Genomic DNA, 20,558 nt, shown 5'->3' with positions numbered 1-20,558 from the left:
ACCTGTCTCCACCCCCATTCTCTCGCCGCCCTTCTCGAGCAGTACATTGAACTGCGACTACGCTGGGCCGCATCGCAGTCACGTTCGTCCGGCTATCTTGCTTGCGAGATTAATAAAACATTAAATTACCTCTAGCAGATGGAAGAATATCCCGCCTCATTTCCGCTAACGCTGCAGCCTATTGCCAACGTACAGAGCATATTCTCCCTAACAAAATGGCCGTATCAATGATGTGCGTGTGCCTCTGATGCACGAAACCGGTGGTGCGTAAATCTAGGATGCTGCGCCATCTAGCGAGAATAAAGGGACTTTGCTCAACCGCGCCCCCTTCCTGCTGTTCCGCCCACACGCAGGTCTGCTCTTGAGAGCTAAGGGGCGCAGTTGATACAAGCCTTGATTCACAAGAGAGCGAGAATCTCAGCACCGCACGCTATCTTTTTACGGAAGACCTGAGATTCCGTGGGATACGGCAAGCTTTTGAAATCGCTGGGCTTTTCGAAATAAATACGCTCACCGCCCTGTCAGGTCCAGTTGTTAGAATCAACCAGAGTTCTGTAATCGTCAGAATTTCGGGACCTCCTCGAAATAAAGGAACCTGTCGGAGTTGTGCAATCGGTTGGAACTCCCGGATCTACCATGACCGGGATCCCTTTGATTATCGGTTTCATCGAGAAATACTGCCATCCACTGGATTATAAAGATCTGCCAGAATAAGAGGATCAATCGGCTTAATAAGAACTGGAATAGAGAGTCGGTCATAATACATCAATGTTTAGGGACCAATCGGAATATTCGGATATCTGTTAAGTATCACTTTCTATTGGAATGTAGGGATGTATCTGCATAAACAGATCTGTTCAAACACTGCTATCCTTCTGCGTGGCGGAATCTTTCGAAACTGCAGTGTGTAGGAGAGTGCCGTGATGCATACAATTACCGGACTATATGTCAGAGTGAGGTTGAGGTAAGGCAGACCATTGAGATAGAGTGCACACTTTGTGAACTATTGGGATAACGGGGATATTGCGCGTTTAAATAGTGGCAAACAGACAGTTCGAGTCATACAGCATCAGACGGGAGAGCCCGAGACTATTCGAAAACAGCAAGACGCAGTGGATTGTGCTTCGGCGTCGGGGTTCTAGATGCTCAGCTTCCGGGATAACTAGGGTTACAACTTGAGGGGGAAATTCATAGCAACATTCTCCAGATCTGAAACCCATCACCTGGTTCTGAAACCATTAAGTCAGACAAGCCTGCACCGTCCTAGTACGCCTTGGTAGTGTCCAGAAGTTATCGTTAAGCACGGGCAAAAAGGGTGCCCTTGTTTCTAGTTTAAGGGAGTGACCTTTCCCAGAGTCCCTGCCTCTGATAGATCATAGAAGTATCCCAATGCCCTGAGTAGAGGCTGCGAGGGGAGACCCTAGAATAACCAAATGAATGGGAGCCACGAGGGGAACCCCAGCGAGGGGGAGCAAGGACCCCTCTGAGAAAGAGCACAAGGGGGGGCAGTAGAAAGAAAGGCAACAGTAGAAAGAGAGAACTGGAACACACATTCTTGAGAAACCATAGAAATAAGTGAGAGCGTGCCGGGGGGGGGGGGGGGGGCATCCGCTGAGAGAGTCTGTAGAGACAGGGAGAAGCTTTAAAACGAACCAGCAAGAAAACACTGGAACAGAAAGCCTAAAGAAGAATCACACAGCGAGCCCTGAACCCCTGAGAAAGATCACAAGGAAAACTAGAGGGTAGCCCTTGAGAGAGAGAGAGCACACCAGAGGAGGGGCTGTGAAAGCGGATCAGCAAAGAAACATCTGATAGAAGCAGGACAACCCGCAGTGTCCCATAAGAGAGCCAGCATCACCTGTGAGAGATTTGCAAGGATTGCAAAGCTGTGGCTTAGGAGAGGAATATTGTCATCGGTAGAATTGCTTGATTTGGTTGGACTTGGACAGCTTTATTTTAGGACTAAAAAGGAACTTGGGTGCATGGATGGCAGCAGAGGTTTAGGTGGAGCACTGGGGTATGCGGGGTATGTGAAACTCTTAAGTTTCACTACACTGTATCTTATTGGGGAATAGTTGTTGCTGGCACTGCAGTCTTGGAGAAAAATATATTTTTTGTAGTACAAGTAACTTTGTCTTTGGATTGTTAGTAGGCTACTGGGGGAACCCTCTTTTCACAAATCCCCGCCATCTTCTTGTTTTGACTCCATAAAAAGTGACATTGGTGCACGGGGCAGGTCCATCACAACAGATGGCGAAGTGGTTTAAGGATCTGCCGATGAACCTGAAGACTGCTTCAGAGCGAGGGAAAGCCAGCCTCGCCGGAGTGAAGCAGCACCCCAGAGCCTCCACCAAGAACCCTGCCCCAGAGCCTGCCTGTGTGGGTAAGAACAGAAAGAACTCTGCTGCAGAGCTCTCCACAAGAAGCACCCGAGATGGCCGCCTGTCCCGGGACAGTCTGCCTGGGCTACTACCAAGCAAGGGCAGGAAAAACTCACATGCCGAGAGTGGCTTAGACGAAGGTGCTATGCCCCGAGCTCCTAAGGGTTCCAACTACATTAGTCGCCTCATTAAGGTGGATCCGGCCCTACAGGACAAGAATGGCAAGAACTTCTCAGCAAGTGCAGCAACCTCTAGCAGCAGCGACATTGGGGTGTCCTCATCCCCAGCCTTCGATGTCGAGAAGACCAAGATCCTTGGACAGGACGTGGTAAGAGGGACTTGGGGAATGATCAAGGAATGTAGTAGGCTGATTTTAAAGGGCAATACATGCGCTATGGCCTAGTGGGAAATTAGTTAATATCATGCCAGTCCACTTCCTCTAGTAGGTCAACAGGGCACCAGGAGAGTTGGTCATCTATTACATTCTTCATCTGCCCCAATTCTACCTGCCATTCAAATCCATTTACGTGGCATCTGTCGGAAAGGCCAATCCCAGCTAGCTTTCATAGACACTGGCCTCACAAGTGACTATCTCTTTCCCAGACCTACCAACTTTCTAGAGATACCGTCGTATCAGGAAACATTTCAAATGTACCCTCTTTGGCACAGGAGAACACACTTTATCAATTGGCACATTTCTACAAATTAAAGGGGCACACATATACTAAATGAAAGGGAGATACTGGGGGTTATTGCCCTGTGTCCAACAAGCTTTCCTGTGGCTCTCATTATGGCCTCCGAGGAGCAGTAATCCCTTCTGTGCCACATACAAAGGAGAAGAGCGCAGTGAGCAGAACAATTTGAGGGTATCATCACTGTTTGCACACTGCAAGAGTAAGGCTGCTTTAACGTGGTTGGTGCCTTGTAGCGTTAGAAGCAGGGAATTGCTGCACATTGGTAAGCCATGAATGCTGACCGTGTGCTCGCAGAGACACAGCTTTGTGTTAGCTGGCGTGGTGGTCTAAGTGATGGACAGAAGGCAGCAGGGTGCTGTCCAGAAAGCTGTAATACAACATCCCACTCTAGTGAATGTACTAGGGTTGGTGTTTGGAAGAGTTGGCAGCAGGGACAACTAACTAATTACCATAAAAGCAGTGACTGGGGTTCCTCCTTCCAAATGAGGGAGGCTGTGTTAGCCAACCCAAACAGGGTAATAGAATGGCCTGATTTGTTGAATATTTTGCACCCATTCTTGTACGGGATCGCTATTTTGCTGACTGCCTTATTTCATGGCTGTCATTTTCTGACCCAGTGGTCGGGCTGCGCGATATCTTAAAAACCAATGCCGGTGCAGAGCAGCGTGAAAGATGGTTGCCTATAACACAACCTTGCCTCCTGCTATGAAGAAACAGGCACACCGATACCATCCGTTACCATTGCGAGTGTGACATGCCACTAGTGCGTGTGTCACACTTAGGTTTGACCAGTGGTGGAAATGGAAAACATTCAAAGGGGGATCATACAAGGGCCAGGGTGGGGGCTGAGTTTGGATGAGAACGCATTGTTCCGAGGGGGCGTAGTTTGCATTTGAACTCTGCTCGAAGCAAATGTTCAAAATAATAGTTTAAAAATTGAGACATTTCTTTCATGCTGCCTCTTTCCAAACTCCACACTGTACGTCTATTCCACTTGAAATCACTTCCATAGCATTGGTGCACCCAAAATAGTGTTGGTAATGCAATGATTTTTAGTACATGAAGGGATCCATAGACACGCTCTACAGTAGAAGGCTACCAGGGCAGCTCAGCAGATTGAGACACTATTGCTGAGATGTTCTATATTAAACCCTGCTTGTTAATCTTCAGACTTTTTGCAATTCCTTATAAAAAAAGTGCTATAAAATGTGTTGGGCCAGAGCATAGGTGGGCTGGACACTTGCTTATATTCAGGTCGGAGGTGGGGGTATTTCTGCCCTAATAGTGAAAATCAAACGTTGCCACCTGTGAACCCACAGTTTAATTTCCTAATAACGGCTCTCAGCACAATAGAAACATTAATCAGTTTCACAAGCAGACATCTTTATAAATATAACTTGTGATAAAACACAAAGGAAGAGGCACAAAAGTTAGAGTATGTGTGTAGTAGTTCAACAAAAAAAGAAACGATTTCAAGAAAAACTAGTGAATGCAAGTTTAAGCAGCATTTTTGAGTTTGGAAATTACTTTTTTTTCTATGAAAGTTTAAGAAGCAGATTTGGAAAACAATAGTGTGCCCTGCATGTAGAAATACGGTTTTTAACTGTGATGGCTCCCACCCCAGTGATATCCATTGCCCATTAATTCTTGTGGTGTTCCTTTCATGCCAGAAGAAAAAAAACGGGCTGAGCCAATATAGCCTACAAACGCTAGGGGAAAGGAGGATACAGCAGATTAGATCACTGAGCTCCCAGCTTCCCTCGGCAAAGCTAGGGGCTCCGTAAAGCCTTATCATGGTTTAGACAGGCCGGGTCTGAGATCCGGCCAGACATCTGATGCTGTATCTCGGACCCGGCAAGAGCTGGCCCATTGACCAGCGCTGGGTATGACTTAAATAGGACCACAAGACGCAGAGCCTCCTGTGTCCCTTCTATTCTGAAGCTCAGTGGCTTAAATCGGCCCCGAGGACACCCATCACTCACCACTAATTATTGCTATCTCCCATGTCTGTTTATCTTAAACCATGATGTGCCACACTGACCCCCACTGTGTGTCAAAAACGGATGCCTTTTCTCTTATCGCACCACCCTAAGCCTCTCAGTGAACTATTGTTTAGCCATCTCTTACATCTCTCTAGGGAAGTCACTTTTTGCATTGCTGTTGTGTTAAAAATTAGGCCCTTTTACCCTCTTTTTAGGAAAGTTGAATCTGGGTGGTTTAGCGTTGCTGTTGTGTTAAAAACTAGCCCGTTTTCCCTCCTTATTAGGAAAGTCGAATCTGGGTGTTCTTGCATTGCTGTTGTGTTAAAAGAGCAACTGTCTTCCATCCACGCTGTTCCTACGTTTCCCTGTGGTGTGTTACCAGCTTGTGCCTTCTTCTTTGTGAACTCTCTCCCTCCGGTGCTTCCTGTAGTGCGCGGCTCTGGGCTGTGCTTCATCACTCTCTCCTCCCCGCAGCCTCTATGGTGCTCTCAATCTCTCCCGTCTTCTCAAACTACTACTCTATTTCCTATCCTATCCCTCTCACTAAGTCTGGAAGGAAAAAGTTCAAGAGGGATATCCTGGTCGCCAACCCAGGCTTCCCCTTCGCTGATACCCACATCAGTGCTTCCTCCAGACATACTCTAACCGACATCCTCTTTGTCGTTCCCTCTCCAGACCTATGCAGGGCTCAAAATTAAGATTGGATGCTCAGGAGCTAAAAGCAGCTCCTGGGATCCAGCATTACCCAGTGAACAGGAGCTACTACTGGTCAACGAGGAGCTAGTACAAAGCGTTCTGCAAATCTAACTTCCACATAAAATGACAACATACCACTGTGTATATTTATGACTCCCTTATGGTTTAAACGTAGTATGTAGGTGTCAAGCTAACCAGGATCTTCTAGGCTGCAAGCAGGAGCTAAATAGCTTTTAGCTCCCGTCAATTTTGAACCCTGCCTATGGACTCCTCATATAGTCTCTGTTCTCTCTCTCCCATTAATGGTGGCACCCGGGGGGAGGTCCTCGTTGCCCCCTTCCATTTCTCCAAGACAATCATCAATGTATATGTAAATGGCACCATCATGGTCCAGAGCTCAGCCCAATCTCGGCGTCTCCCGCGTCTCATCAATTTCCTCCCCTCTCCTGACATTCCTTCTAACACCTCTGTGGCCCCTCTGCCAACTCCATCCTCCTCTCTGACCCCTCTGCCACCTCTGTCTACTGCCTTTGCCCACTCTTGGCCCTTCTGCCGCCTGGGCGTACCTCACTCCTGTACCCCACTCTGAAAGTCTTTCAAATGTGGCAACCTGCTCCACGTAGCTACTCTCGCTCTGACACCTCCTCAAAGACCTTGACCTGGATGTCCTCGATCTCACTGAGAAATGGTTCATGACCAGCTCTGTAAGAAGTTTTGACACTCGCCTCCCTGAGGGCTACAAGATCGTCTCTGAGCCCAGAACCAAACTGCCCGGAGGTGGAGTGGCGCTGATCTTTCCGGAATGAGTCCCTGCTTCTGTCATTCCTATGCAGGCCTACTCCTCCTTTTTAATGCATAGTCTGCAGGCTCTCTACCTATCCTGGCCTATCTCTGACTGTGGCCACCATCTACAGGCCACCTGGCCAGGTCACCCTCTTCCTCTCCGAAAGGGCTAACCTCTCTTCTCTCCTTACCTCAAACCCCCAACTTCTCCTCAGAAACCTCAACATCCACCTGGAAGCTTCTAATCCCCCCTCTGGGCTTTTCTGCAACCTATGCGACTCTCTCCCCTGTTCCACCCTACCCTCTGGTCCGACACACCCTGCTGGACACACCCTGGATGTTCTCATCTCCTCAGACATCCCCCTCTCTAACCCTGTCCCCACTCCTTTCTCTTGTACTGACCACCCTCTGCTCTCCTCTCACCTGAAACTGCTTGTGCCTCAAGCAAAGCCTACCCCAGCACTGCCACCTTCATTCTCGGTCATTTGGCCCATGAAGCGAGTGTCAGTGACGCCTTTGCCTCTACTTTCTCTGCTCCTCCCACTCCTGCGGCTGACTTGCACTCTGACACAACCCTCTGTAACCTGCATCTTTCTATCACCAAAACTCTGGACATCTTTGCCCCCGTCATGAGAATATGTCTGAAGCCCACCTCCAAGTGCAACTCTTGGTACGACTCCGACTTTGCCGCCCTGAAACGCAAGGGCAGGGTGGCTGAGAGGAAGTGGGGGGCTTCGGATGCAATCTCTGACAAACTGGCCTGCTCCGACGGCAATACAGTCTCTGCCCTCTCAAAGAAGAGGGTCCATATCCAAGCCGGCGTCTCTGCGGCCTCTAACAACACAACCAAACTATGTAAAATCTGCAAGGAGCTGGCCAATCCTACTGCAGTCTCCACCTCTCCTATTCCCTCCCAGGCCCTCTGCACGGCTCTAGCCTCTCGTGTCACCACTAAAACCAAAACATCCTGTGCTCACTTTCCTCTTCCTCTCCCTCTACATCTCCCAGAACCCCTTTGGCCGCCACTCCCTCCCCTCTTCCTTTTTCCTCCTTCGCTTTGACAACACCTGACAATGTCTCTAGACAAGTCCAATCTATGAAACTGTTGTCCAAACGGGAGCTCCCCTGCTCCTCCAGAACCATCAAGGACCACATTGCCACCCTCGCTCCGGCCTTGGCCGGTTTCTGCAATCACTCTTTCGCCAATGGATCTTTCCCCTCTATCCTCATGTACTCCATTGTGCACCCCTCCTAAGAAAAGCCTTCTGCCGATCCTACATGCCTGGCAAACTATCGCCCGATTTCTATCACTCGTTTCTTGGACAAACTCCTGGAAAAGCTGACCATCTCCCAGCTTACCCTCCACACTGAATCTGTGGGCGTCCCCCATGACCATTATTCTGGCTTCAGAGCAGCCAGAGGCACAGAAACTGCTCTCCTGAACACCCGTGAAGATCTGCTCTCTAACTTCGACTCCAGCACTCCCTCTGTCCTTATCCTCCTTGACCTTTCATCTGCTTTTGACACAGTCAATCACATCGCCCTGACCAACAGACTCTGTGTGAACCTGGGCATCACGGATCTGCCCCTGACGAGGCTGACCTCCTTTCTCCTCGTCTGCCCCAACCAGATCCAACTTGGGTCCTTTCTCTCCACCACCTCTCTCTTCACATGCGGTGTTCCCCAAGACTCTATCCTCTCACCCAGGCTCTTCAATGTCTATCTGGCCCCTTTGGCCCACCTGATCTCCACCTTCTCTTCTAACTTCCAATGTTATGCGGATGCCACTCAGTTATCTTTTAGGCTTCCCTCAGCCTCCTCTCCTCCCTTGCTCATTCCTGAATGCCTATCCACAATTCAGGATTGGCGCGCCTCTAACGATCTTTGCCTTAATGCCAGTATGACGGAGAACCTTCTCATTGGGACCCCTGCTCCCGCTTTCCCTCTCTCACGTTGGCCGCCCTCCCTTATCCCTCTACCCTCGCCTTCCTGTGAGGCAAAAAACCTTGGCGTCATCTTGGACTCCACCCTCTCTGTCTCTCCTCACATCACAGACCTTGCCAAAAAGACCCACTTCCAGATGCACCTCCTCAGAGGTATTCTACCTTTCCTTACTTTCCCCCAGAAGCTCACTGTCTCCAGAGCCCTGGTTCTCTCCAGGCTGGACTACTGCAACATCCTCTTTCTTAGTTTGCCTACCTCTACTCTTTGCCCCCTGCAACTAACCCAGTACAGGACTGCACGACTTATCCTTGGCCTCAAGCCCAGGGACCGCATCTCTCCAGCCCTGAAATCTCTCCTGGTGGCTGCAAGGATCAAGTTCAAGACAATCTGCATTGTCGAGGTCTTTCTGGGGCTGGGGCCTGCACTACATCCAACTCTCTCTTCCGAAATACCTTCCTTCTAGATCCCTTCGCTCAGCTACCTCAAACTCTTGAGGCTCATATGCTTCTCCAGGCAGAGAGTGGGGGTAGATCTCTCTTCTCTTCTGGGTGTGCCTCCCTCTGGAGCGGCCTCCCTGCCCCTCTCAGACCTGAGCCGGACCACCTGAAGTTCCGGAAGCAGCTCAAAACCCTACTTTTCTCCTCTGCCTTCTCTCTCGCTCCCTTGCTAACTTACCTGTCTGCTGCACCGACTTGTTGCTTGGTTCCCTCAGAGTCTCACTGGGAAACGGGCTCCTCCATAAACGGTCTTCCTTGTACTGCCCCCTACCTACCGTACACTTGGGGGCTGTAACTGTAATCCCTGCAGCCATCCTGCACTTACCTAGATCCACGCTTCCCTGGCTGCACCTACTGAGATCCACACTTCCCCTTTGCTCTCCCTTGCACTTCCCCCTCTCCTTCCCCTTGCATGACTGTGTTATCGCACTTGCACGATCCAAATGACGCAAGGCCTACTAGGATCATTTGTATTGTCCTCACTTGTCTTGTCACGTCTTGAAACACTTGTGTAAAGGCACGTTATAGATGCCTTATCATATCATTTCATCGCTCATCTTTCCACATCAGTAGCCCACCTTGTTTTGCAATGTGACCCCTGTATTTAATGTCCCCATGCGTATTCTTAGCTCTATGCCTTGAATCCCTTTCCCTGTGTATAGCCACCATCGCCAGTGTCCAATATGAGGATACATGTGTATCACAAGCCTTAGTTGTATCACCTGGCCACTCATGTGTACCATTAAGTACCACATCTCGTATCACTACCCCCAATTCCTAAAATTGTGAGTGAGCCCTGTATATGTATACCTATACCTTCATTTCTCACATTGTTGTCCCCCCATCCTCACAGTATAGCTATGCACAAGGGACACTTGTGTATAGCTGTCCTTTGTGGATTTATGTGACAATGAGGGTTTAAAAATGTAGCACTCAATTATTTTTAGAGTGTGGTACCCCATTGCACCCCTCACCAATGGACTTCCCCCTCCATGTATACCAACACCCCCTTTACGGATTCTAACAGCAGCATTTGGGCCTGGAATGGTCCTTTACATCGCTTGCTCTCACCATATGTCATGGCTGACCCATGTGTCATTGTCAAGTTATACTTCACGTTGTGACCATTGTCTGACAATGCGACCCTTGTGTCTCCTTTTCTCCCTTGCAGGTGATCATCCTTGAAGACTATGCAGATCCATATGATGCCAAACACACTAAGGAGCAGAGAGATGCAGAGCGGCCAGGCGAGAATGATGGCTACATAGAGCCCTACGATGCGCAGCAGATGATTACAGGTATAGTGCTCCCTATCGTAGAACCATTGAGTCTCACTCCTACTGTTTTGTCTGATAAGTGTTACTCTTTCCAATATACTCACCCCGTACACTCTGATGAAGGTCACGCCTTCCCCATTACACACCATTCATATTCTGTTGCACTCTTTCTGATTCCCATCGGAGGCAGTGTATAGTGGAGTCTCACTCCTGCCCTATCTCAGTCCCTGTAGACTCTGAAGGAGTCTTGGTCAATCTACTTCACAAGCCCTTCCCATTCTGATACATCCTCACGCCACCCCCATCACAGGTCTTGCATACCCTTATGGAGTCTCACTCCTTCTCTGTCACATACTGCATACAATCTATGCAAGTCTCACGCCTCTGTTGATCTTATGCATTCAAATGGCCTATTATTCATTTCAGTTGGCACACTGGGTACCACCGAATAGAGTTTCAATCTTCATCACAAGCTTTGCACAGTCGGATAGTCTCACCCATTTCCATTCGGATGCTGCATATTTTGATGCAGTCTCGATCATTCCCCAGCCCAGACTGTATCGCCCATAGTCGTGTTCTTCTCCATCACACGCCTCATAAAGATTAATGGGTCTCACAGTACTGAAATGTATTGGCTATGTGCCACTTGCAAATGTTGTTCGCTTCTGGGTGCTTACAGGGTCAAAAACAGGTACAGAGACATTAACTATATATTAGATTACACAGAATACACAAAATGGTAAAAGCAATCCCTTAGGAATCAGAGATGTATTTTCCTGAAGACCAAATGTACTACAAATATTATTTGTGCTAGGGGGCTTTCTGTTCTTAGAACTCTACTGTTATGTATAGATTTCTTTGAGCAGTTCCTTTTTGAGGACATTTTTGAATTGTTTGTGGTTTTGTACCTTTACTAGTTCAGATGTCAACTTGCTCCAAAAAAAACGGTCCCTAAGCTATTGGGGATGTGCTGTTGGGGCTTTTTTTATTTAGAGTGATTCTAGAGAGAAGCGTTCCTGAGAGATCTATCTCAGGACAATGCCCAACAGAGCCACTCAGTTTCAGCGAGTTAGAGGGTTCCTGGGCATGTCTGGTAATTGATGTGTCTGGTCCTCCAAAATTCGGGTCATATTTTGGTGTCTTTGCCCTTACCGCGCTACCACCTGTGCATCAAAATTACCCCAGTCTTTCGTTGTACCTCTCGTGTCTCTGCCCTATGGGTGCTAGGATGTCCTTTCTCGGATAACTCTGGTATGTGACAAGGCGTCAGAAGCTGGAGTCGGACACAAGGTTGGCATGGTTCACGAAAGTGATTTATTAACACAAAATGAAGTCCTTTCCACCCCAAAGGTGTTAACTCTGGGTGTATGGTACATCCTTTGCTCCCACTATCTAGCTGGGTCCACATTTCCTGATTTTGAATGGGTGCAGGGACTCTATAGATGGTTTTATTGCTGTGTAAAAATAGTTGTTTTTACCTTTTTGTTTCCTTTCCCTGATTTTCTACTGCTAGGGAGAGGATAAGCTCGATCTTCTTTTTGTAGAATGGATGGTAGGGTTGATGTCTGGGCATAGAGGGCAGTGCCAAAAGGTAGCCGGGGGGTTTCTGTTTGGATGGCTTTGATCTTTTTTCAACTTTGTCTGGATGTTGAGGAGGGAGGAGACCTCAAGTTTAAGAGACAGTTTCTTGTGACATGAACAGTTTTTCTACACGATTAACATACGTTGCCCATGGTCAGGATTGTTTCTTTGTCTCTGTGCAAGGTTATGAGGTCCAGAGGGTCAGATAGCTTTCATTTTTAAGTTGAGACCGGAATGAGAGCCAGCCAAGAGTAGAAAGAGAGGAGGTAATAGAATCATGAGGAGCAAGAAGAAAGAGTAGATGATTAGAGGCATTGAAAACAGATTTCAGAGGGGTAAGAGGAAGACAAAAGAGAGCAGAAGAAAAGTCGAGAGAAGATATCAGAAGTTTAGTAGCATCAAAAGGCAAGAAAGAACAAGCTTTCCGAATTTTGTATCGATGATGATGACCGGCACGAGAGGATAAAGAGATGTGATGCTTAGAGGATACATCGGTATCAAGATAGTCCTAGATTGTGAGCTGTGGAAGAAATGGGAAGGTGAGAAGGAGGAAACGAGATAAATGAAGGAGGAAGAGGTGATGGAAGGGTGTTAGCAGGAAAGAAAAGTACCTCGGTTTTGGCAGCATCAAGTACAAGGAAATGGGCCGATATCCAAGATTTGATAGCTGATGGGCATGTGCATTTCAGAGGTAAAAGAGAAGGACAGAAGGAGCTGAGTATCATCAGCATAAAAGTGATGCGATAGACCAAAGAAGGAAATTACTTCAGACAGTGGGAAGTATAGAGGGGTAAAAGAAAATGACCAAGGACCGAGCCTTGTGGGACATTGTAGACAAGTGGAAGTGTGTCCAATGATGCCCCTGCCCAGGAAACGGAGAATGTCCTTGGGGACAGGTATGACCTGAAACAGGAGAGAACAGTACCAGTAAAATCAAAAAAGGAGAGAGACCAGTGATCGACAGTATCAAAAGCTGCAGATAGGCATAGCAGAATAAGAAAAGACGAATGTTTAGAGTAGCGTGCTGACAGTAAAGAATTTAGAACAGAAACGAGAGCTGTTTCAGTAGAATGAAAAGGGCGGAATCCTGACTGAAGATGGGGAATAGGATTATTGAAAACGAAATTGAGAATAGACCAGACATTCAAGTATTTTAGAAAGGTAAGGCAATAAAGAGATGGACATAAATTGGAAGCAAGAGAAGAATCAGCAGAATGTTTCTTTAAGATGGGGATAATCGAAACATGTTTAAAGGAGGAAAGAAAAGCAGAAGTTGAGCGACCAATATTAAAAAAGGAGGTAAGATAAGAAACTAGGATATACTTTGGGAATAAGCACCAATGGAATTGGGTCAGATGGAGAGGCAGTCGGGTGAGCCCAAGCCAACAGGAGAGAAGTGTCATTAGTGATGGGAGTAAAACAAGATATCTTTGCATTATGAGGCAAAGTAGGAGAAATGATCGACTGTGAAGTAGATGACTCAAAAGCAGAGCAAAGGGAAATCGCCTTTGAGGAGAAAAATAGGGCCCTTGCTTGTGCCTGCCATAAAAGGACCAGGCAGGGGCACTATGACAGTGTGATTTGCTGACATTCCATCGCATACTTTCTTAGTGAATGGGCTATCTTTTCTCTGATCGAGTGCTGTGATAGGTTGCATGAAGGCTTTGAGGTGTGCTTGAGCTGTCCAGTGTAGATTGGAGCCTATTTGGATTGGATACTCAGGGTTCGAAATTGATGGTTGATTCTAGCCTAGGAGAGCCTGGTTAGCTAGAAACCAACAGCTACCTTGAGCTATGTTTGGCTCCCCAGGCCAACTGATGGCTTACAAATATACATATGGGACATTAACTTTGAGTATTTGAGAATGTTAGTGAATAAGAATTAGGACCCATGTAGTACACGTTTAAGTAAAAAGGATCATGCTTAATGTGTAAAAAGGTAATTTGTGCCTCTCCTGTGGATGTTAGATTTGCGGTGTGCTGTGTACTTGCTCCTGGTTCCCCAGTGGTACCTCCTGCCTCCTGGATGATACCCGACACTCAGGAGCTGGTTTTAGCTACTGCTCATTGAATCTTCATTTCAAACCCTACTAAAGCATCCCCAATCCTGACACCACTGACAGATCCTGGTATTGCCAAGGAATATGCAGTTTTTGCATCTAACACTCACAGTGTAAGAAAGGGGAACACTGGGGCATGTTTAGGGGAAAGTGATCTGTTTTACCAGAGTACTGCATCTGCGTATCCCATCAAGTGTTGGTTGATCAGTGTGCATTTTCAAGCCTAGAGTGAGATTGGGATTCCATTTGTAAGTTCCCAGTTGTGACTCCTTTCATGTATGCTTAAGGCAACGTTCTATATGTCCATATGGTTGTGTGTGTAATTTGAGAATAGTACTGCATGGTGAAGTGTACGTGTAGCTTCACTAATCTGTTTAGTTCTTGGACAGCTGACTATATAGGGAAGTATGCAGGTATATTAATTTTTCAAACATTTCCATGACTTCTTGGCGGTCATGGCTGCTACAGAGGAAAGGGGTTGTATCACTAGGAGTGTGTTGCTGCTGAGGGAGGCAGCGGTGTGACACCTGGATCAGGTGTGATCCAGCTTTGAGGCCTTCTGCAACACTTGGGGTGCAAGTGTTAGCATGGGTGTTTTGAAACTTTGCAAAGGAGTCAGTCGAACAGGAGAATTCTATAGGCGGGTTAGCTGTCTGGAACTACAGGCACTCTTAAATGAGTGTGGTTTTTGACCTATTACTCATTTGGGAGACTGTTTTCATCTGTCGCTCATTTGGGAGTCATGTCCTTCACTGGACTGCCTAGAAGTTCCTAGGTGCTGCTTGGAGTTTTAGGAGCATTGTTATAGTACCCTCGGAAGCTGTATACCTCTTGGTTTGAGGCTGGGATTTTGATGGCAAATAACCTAGCCTTTTCTACCCATCTCAACATGGGATGCATGGATTTTGTCCTGTCAAGAGGGCAGCATCGGTACCAGCTTACATTTGCAGGTCTACTCTAGACATTATAGTCATTTTGATTAATTGTCGCTTAAGTGTATTATTTATTTGGGTGTCTTGCATGAGTGATACATGTCACTTGGGCTGCTTCAAAAGGTGCAAGGGGGTAGTCCATTCCCTCTCTACCATGCAGCATATGCTTTGCTTTAGCTCCCTTTTCTGCAAAAAAAAAACTAGGAGTGCTTAGACAAACTAAAATGAGATACTGTAAAACATCTTAACAACATAAGACATAATATAACATGACATAACGTAACAATTTAGCATAACAAATCGGCATTTAGTACAAAAACTGAATGGGAGTGAGGAGATCAAAAGGGGCAACACTTGCTTAAAATGTAAAAAAGTGGTTTGGTTCAAAAAATCGAAACTGGGAAGGGGAAAGCAAAAAAAAAACACAAGGGTGGAGCAGGGTTAGATATAGATGGAGTGACGGAGGAAATGGATAACCAATAGGGATATGTAAGGGAAACCTCCTCTTACCATGAAAGCAAAGGGAACCCATACGTTAAAAATGGCAATTTTGATAGGATTCCAAGATGGCCGCAGAGGCATCAACATTATGACGAGAGGGCTCCCTCCTGCCGCCGCTGGATTCAACAAAAATAGATCTGTCATCCAACTAAGGGTACTTGCGAGAGATGACCAGGACCCACGGGAGGCTATGTGAGCACTTTGCAACTTTGGTGCTGGCAGATTCTCGCTGCATTTGACCGCGATTGGATTGAGGTGTGTGCTGGGGCATGGCTCATTGAATCTGATCACTGCGATTGGATCGAGACTTTTGCTGGGGCGAGGAATCTCCTGCATGGGGACCTGGAGCTAGAGTGGGGGGTTGAGTCTGGCACATTACCCCTAAAAGAAACCCCTGAATTCCGTGGCATCGGATGGGAAGGAGGGGGGGGGTCAGCTGCCAATGGAACAATCAGTGTACATATATTTAGATGGGAGGTAGGAAAGGTATTCATATCTTAACCCTTACCGTAAGGGGCTTAAACTCCCTGGCCAAAAGGCATAAGGCGGGATCATTCTTAAGTCGAGAGAAGCCTGATGTAGTAACACTACAAGATTATATAAACCAGGGCTCCTGGTGGGAAACCTATTCTGCCCAGGCAGGCTAATCTTAGAACAAAAACACAGTTGAATAGGTTGGGGAATTCACTTGTGTACTCTCATTTTTCTATCACCATAACAATTAAATCAACACTCAAATCATGTTACCTTCTTGGTTTCAATCAGGAAAGGTACATCAAATGGATTACACAAAATATCCCATGTTTTTGATCATACAGAAGTAGAAAACGCAATAATATGAACCATAATCAATTCAGTTGCTTGTGTATCAAAACAAGGGATGAATCCTTTACTGTCATTCTGTCATAATGAGGACATGAACATATTTTTTAACAAAATTCTTGATTCAGTCATGGCAAATCAATTACCACTTGAGCACTCCCCTGATTACTCTCCCTTCTTCCCTTTTTCAGCACTCTAAGAAACATCCTATCATACAGCCCCCGGCCTGAAGAAGGCCGTGTCAGATGAACCACATTATATTGTCACTGTCCTTTGAAAGAGCATTTTGTTACTTGTTTTGTTGCCACTGTTTTTGTTAAAAACTATGTTCATGTCCTCATTATGTGACACTGTCTGTCAGACAATGACAGCAAAGGATTCATCCCTCCTTTTGATGCACAAGCAACTGAATTAATTATGGTTCATATTATTGTGTTTTCTTTTTCTGTATGATCAAAAACATGGGATATTTTGTGTTGTCCATATGATGTACGTTTCCTGATAAAAACCAAGAAGATAACATGATTTGAGTGTTGATTTAATTGTTATGGTGATAGAAAAAGGAGACTACACAAGTGAATTCCCCGACCTATTCAACTGTGTTTTTGTTGTAACACTACAAGAGACTCATGTTTCTAGGAAAGACAGCAGTACATTGAAGTTACCAGGATATCCATACATTTTACAATCGAACAATAAGGGGAAGACGGGAGGACCCCTTCTAGCTCTGAAAGGCCTGATGGGACAGAATATACTAGCTAAAAAATTGGATATGGGGTGGGGAGATATATTTTTGCCCGAATACAAATAGGGAAAGTACGCTACACCATCGCTACAGTGTATGCGCCAAATTCGGGGCAGGACGGGTTCCTCCAGGGGGACCTGGGTAAGATTGAACGCTTTGCAGAGGGACAAATAATCCCAACAGGAGATTTTAATATGGCCTGGGATCCACAAATTGGTAGGAGCGGGGCGGGAAAGTCATCCCAATGACCCCCCACCCAAAAATTAAAATCTAGCATGGCTCATCTATCTCTAATTGACGCTTGGAAAGAAACTCAGTAGGGAACCAAGGGATATACGTTCTACTTATTTTAGTCCATCAGTCATTTTCGAGAATAGAATATATGTGGGTCTCGGTCTCCCTGCTAGGACCAATACAGCAAATTAATCTGGGCCCTGTAAATCTGTCCGATCGTGCACCATTAACCCTAGAAATATTTCAGGATATGGAAGGGTCAAGACTGTGGCGGTGGAAATTCCCAGAACACATAATAAGAGATCCGGTACTGTGTGAAGAAATATGGATCAAAATTAGGGAATAATATGAATTGAATGGGTCTCGGGGAACATCAGAAAGATGGGTTTGGGAGGCCATGATGGGAGAACTGATAGCAAAATAAGCCCTGAGAGAAAAACAATTAACATCGGCACAAGAAGATTTGGAAGAGCAGTTGAAAATAGTCATCAGGGGGGTAGCAATACGGAAACAATTTAGGCATCTCAGGGGGCAATTAAATTTGCTTCAGACAAGGCGAGCAGAGAAAGCCTTGTTGTATTTAAGGCCCAATTATTATATCAAAGCCAATAAGGCTGATCACCTTCTGGCATGGCAAGTGCGGATGAAGGAAGAAGCGAGGACTATTCGCAGCATACAAACTGGGCAAGGCATAATTAACTCGACCGCTAAAGAACCAGTAAAGGCATTTACTGAGTATTTTACTGCCATATACACCACGACTCCCCTGATTTTCAAGCACAAATGACATATTTGGAACAATGGCGATTGAACAGACTCGAAGCAGGTGATAGGGAGGAGTTGGAGGGTGAAGAAGTACGAGAAGTGATAAAATCTTTACCACTAAATAAAGACCTGGGTCCGGATGGTTTTCCAGTATTATTTTAGAAGACAAATAAAGAGGACTTGACCCCAGTGTTGACATCCTTTTTTAACTCTTTCAGGGGGGAGTGCACTATTACAGCTACGATGGAAACGGCAAATGTGCTCTTTCCTAAATCAGGCAAGGACAAAACCCAGTGTGGGTCATACAGAACCATAGCCCTTATTAATATAGATGGTAAGCTTAGTACTAAAATATTAGCATATAGACTGTTATCGAAATTAGTTCATCCAGATCAATCAGGGTTTGTTATGGGGGGGCAAACATTTGATGATACGAGATGGGTGAGCTGTTTGATCGAGAAAATGAACAAATCAGCAGAGTTAATAACATTATATGGCGAGAAGGCGTTTGCCCGTGTGGAGTCGTCATTTTTATTCCTTACAATGGAGGTCATGGGATTTGGTCCCAGATCTTTACAAATGGTTAGGCCAAACTATCAATCCCCAATCCTACGTCTGGCTATCAATGGAGCTCTTTCACTGGATGTTCGGGTAACCAGGGAGACCAAACAGGGGTGCCCGTTCTCTCCAGTATTATATGCGCTCCATCTGGAGCCATTATTGTCTAGAATTAGGCAGGAGGATAAAATCCTGGGAATTTAATTTGTGGGCAACAAGCATAAAGTGATGGCTTTTGCGGACGATTTATTATTGACGGTGACTGATGTAACAACTTCTTTGTTGGCCCTAGCAATAGAACTGAAACGATTTGGGGAGGTGGCAGGCCTAAAAATAAACATACGCAAATCAGTGATGAGATTTCAGGAAGGAAACATTTCTGGAACGGGTGACAAAGGCGAGTATTAGTTCGCATTGACTGACAAGGGCTTCATGTACCTGGGAGTCCAGATAACTGAGTCTCTGGATTCAATGTATCAAGCTAATTATCTCCCTTTATCAGAGTCAATTAAACAGTGGCTCAAGGTACGCAATTTTCTGACCACTTCATGGATGTGGAGAATAAATGTAGTCAAAATGATGGTTCTTCCAAAAGTGTTATATTACTTCCAGGTGCTGCCATTAAGGGTCCCCCAGAAATTCTTCAAGGCACTCAACAAGATAATGAGGGAATATATCTGGAAAGGTAAGAAATCTAGGGTAGCATGGAAGACATTAACGGCACCAGTATCTAAAGGAGGGATGGGGGGCACCAAATTTTGAAATATACTCTCAGGCGGCCCAGCTGAGAATTATTAGGGAATGGTTTAAAGCTGACGTGGAGATTATCTGGGTGCGGATGGAAAGAGCAGTGGTGGGAAGGCCCCTTTAGGCATTCTTCTGGTGCCAAAAACAAGATCGCCCCATCGATATGCGTAATAGTAAAATTACAGCTCTAATGGCACAGTTATGGGATGCTGTGGTAATGCGGGTAGGTATTGCTACGTATCCCTCGCCTTTGTATGTTATAGATTGAAAATGTCAATAAAAATAAGTTTAAAAAAATGGAAATTTAATTTGAAAATATTCATTAATGCTGCATTTGGGGAAAATCCACATAGAACCCAACAGACCAACAATTCCTATGTCCTGCAACTTTGCATGACACGCATAGCATAGCACACTAAACCTAAGAAATAAAAGTATTTCAAAGCAGGGCAGGGCATTACAATCATAGCACACGGTAGTCTAGTATAACCCTGTAGCAAAAACATGACATAGCGTAGCACAGCGTACAACGCATAATGTGACATAGCATAAGAGCACAGGGTAGCAAGTTCCATATAAGACATTACAGTGAGTGCTCGGCACAGAGGGGGTAGAAGACCAAAGAAAAGCCTAGCACAGCACAGGGACCTAAAACAGAGCTACAAACGCCTATGAACACTTGGTGACAAATAAACGTTCCTCCTCCTGCCAATGCAGAACCTGCCACCAACCATTCCCCAGACACATACTCTTTTCGAGACTCATCCCTTCATGTTTCAAGGCCAAAATGAAACGCTGGTAGGTCAGGGTGTTATTTGCAATGGCTATATGGTAGCTAAGGCCCCCTCTTGCTGCAACTAAACAATATGCAAGTATTGAATTCTTAAGAACCCAGCTCCAAACCACTCTTCTCAGGTCTTAGGGCTTCTCTTTTCCTTGAATCTCCTATTTACATACTCCTTCCTTACTAGAAGGACCTCTAAAACTGACAGCAGCAGAGACATCTAAATCATATATCCATCTAAAACTGGATACATTACGGCAAGCGTGGTACAAGGCAGCATGTGCAGCCTGATATGAGGATGTCATCCATTCTGGCATGGGACGGGGAGGTGCAGCGTGACATTAAGGAGGCACAATTTGACATGGGGTAGGGGGTTCAGGTTTTTTGGGTTGGGGGTGTGATGACCTAGGAACGGTGATGGATGACATGGGGATATAAACTGACACGAGATGCAGAATGGCAGAGAGGGATGTGTTAACATTTGATCGGGGCAGACTGTCTGAGAGATGGAGTGGAGCATTCTGCCAAGCGGTAGTTGCAGCCTTTAAATAAAAGGGGGCATCTTGTCACAAGTA

At 46.0% G+C, this 20,558-nt stretch overlaps 2 protein-coding genes across 5 annotated transcripts in view; one reads left to right on the top strand and one right to left on the bottom strand.

Annotated features, from left to right (window-relative positions):
- The window catches only part of TDRD10 (tudor domain containing 10), a 1,872,714-nt gene extending 1,872,467 nt beyond the window's left edge, over positions 1-247 (bottom strand). Inside the window, exon 1 of one of the 2 annotated variants that reach the window (XM_069652002.1) lies at positions 130-247. The gene's annotated coding sequence lies outside the window, so the exon portion shown is untranslated. The remainder of the gene's footprint in view (positions 1-129) is intronic. The other variant, XM_069652018.1, reaches the window with a different exon arrangement.
- Positions 244-20,558, top strand: part of SHE (Src homology 2 domain containing E) — a 156,651-nt gene continuing 136,336 nt past the window's right edge. For all 3 annotated transcript variants that reach the window (XR_011304397.1, XR_011304398.1, XM_069651980.1), the window contains exons 1-2: positions 244-2,709; positions 10,150-10,276. Coding sequence is in view for 1 of the 3 variants with exons in the window: in XM_069651980.1 (XP_069508081.1) it covers positions 2,251-2,709; positions 10,150-10,276 (586 nt within the window). In the remaining 2 variants the exon portion in view is untranslated. The remainder of the gene's footprint in view (positions 2,710-10,149; positions 10,277-20,558) is intronic.

Source organism: Ambystoma mexicanum, chromosome 1p (genome assembly GCF_040938575.1).
Source record: "Ambystoma mexicanum isolate Mex_15411 chromosome 1p, UKY_AmexF1_1, whole genome shotgun sequence".
In the NCBI taxonomy this organism is placed as follows: Eukaryota; Metazoa; Chordata; class Amphibia; order Caudata; family Ambystomatidae; genus Ambystoma; species Ambystoma mexicanum.
This window is presented reverse-complemented; position numbering and strand designations above follow the sequence as displayed.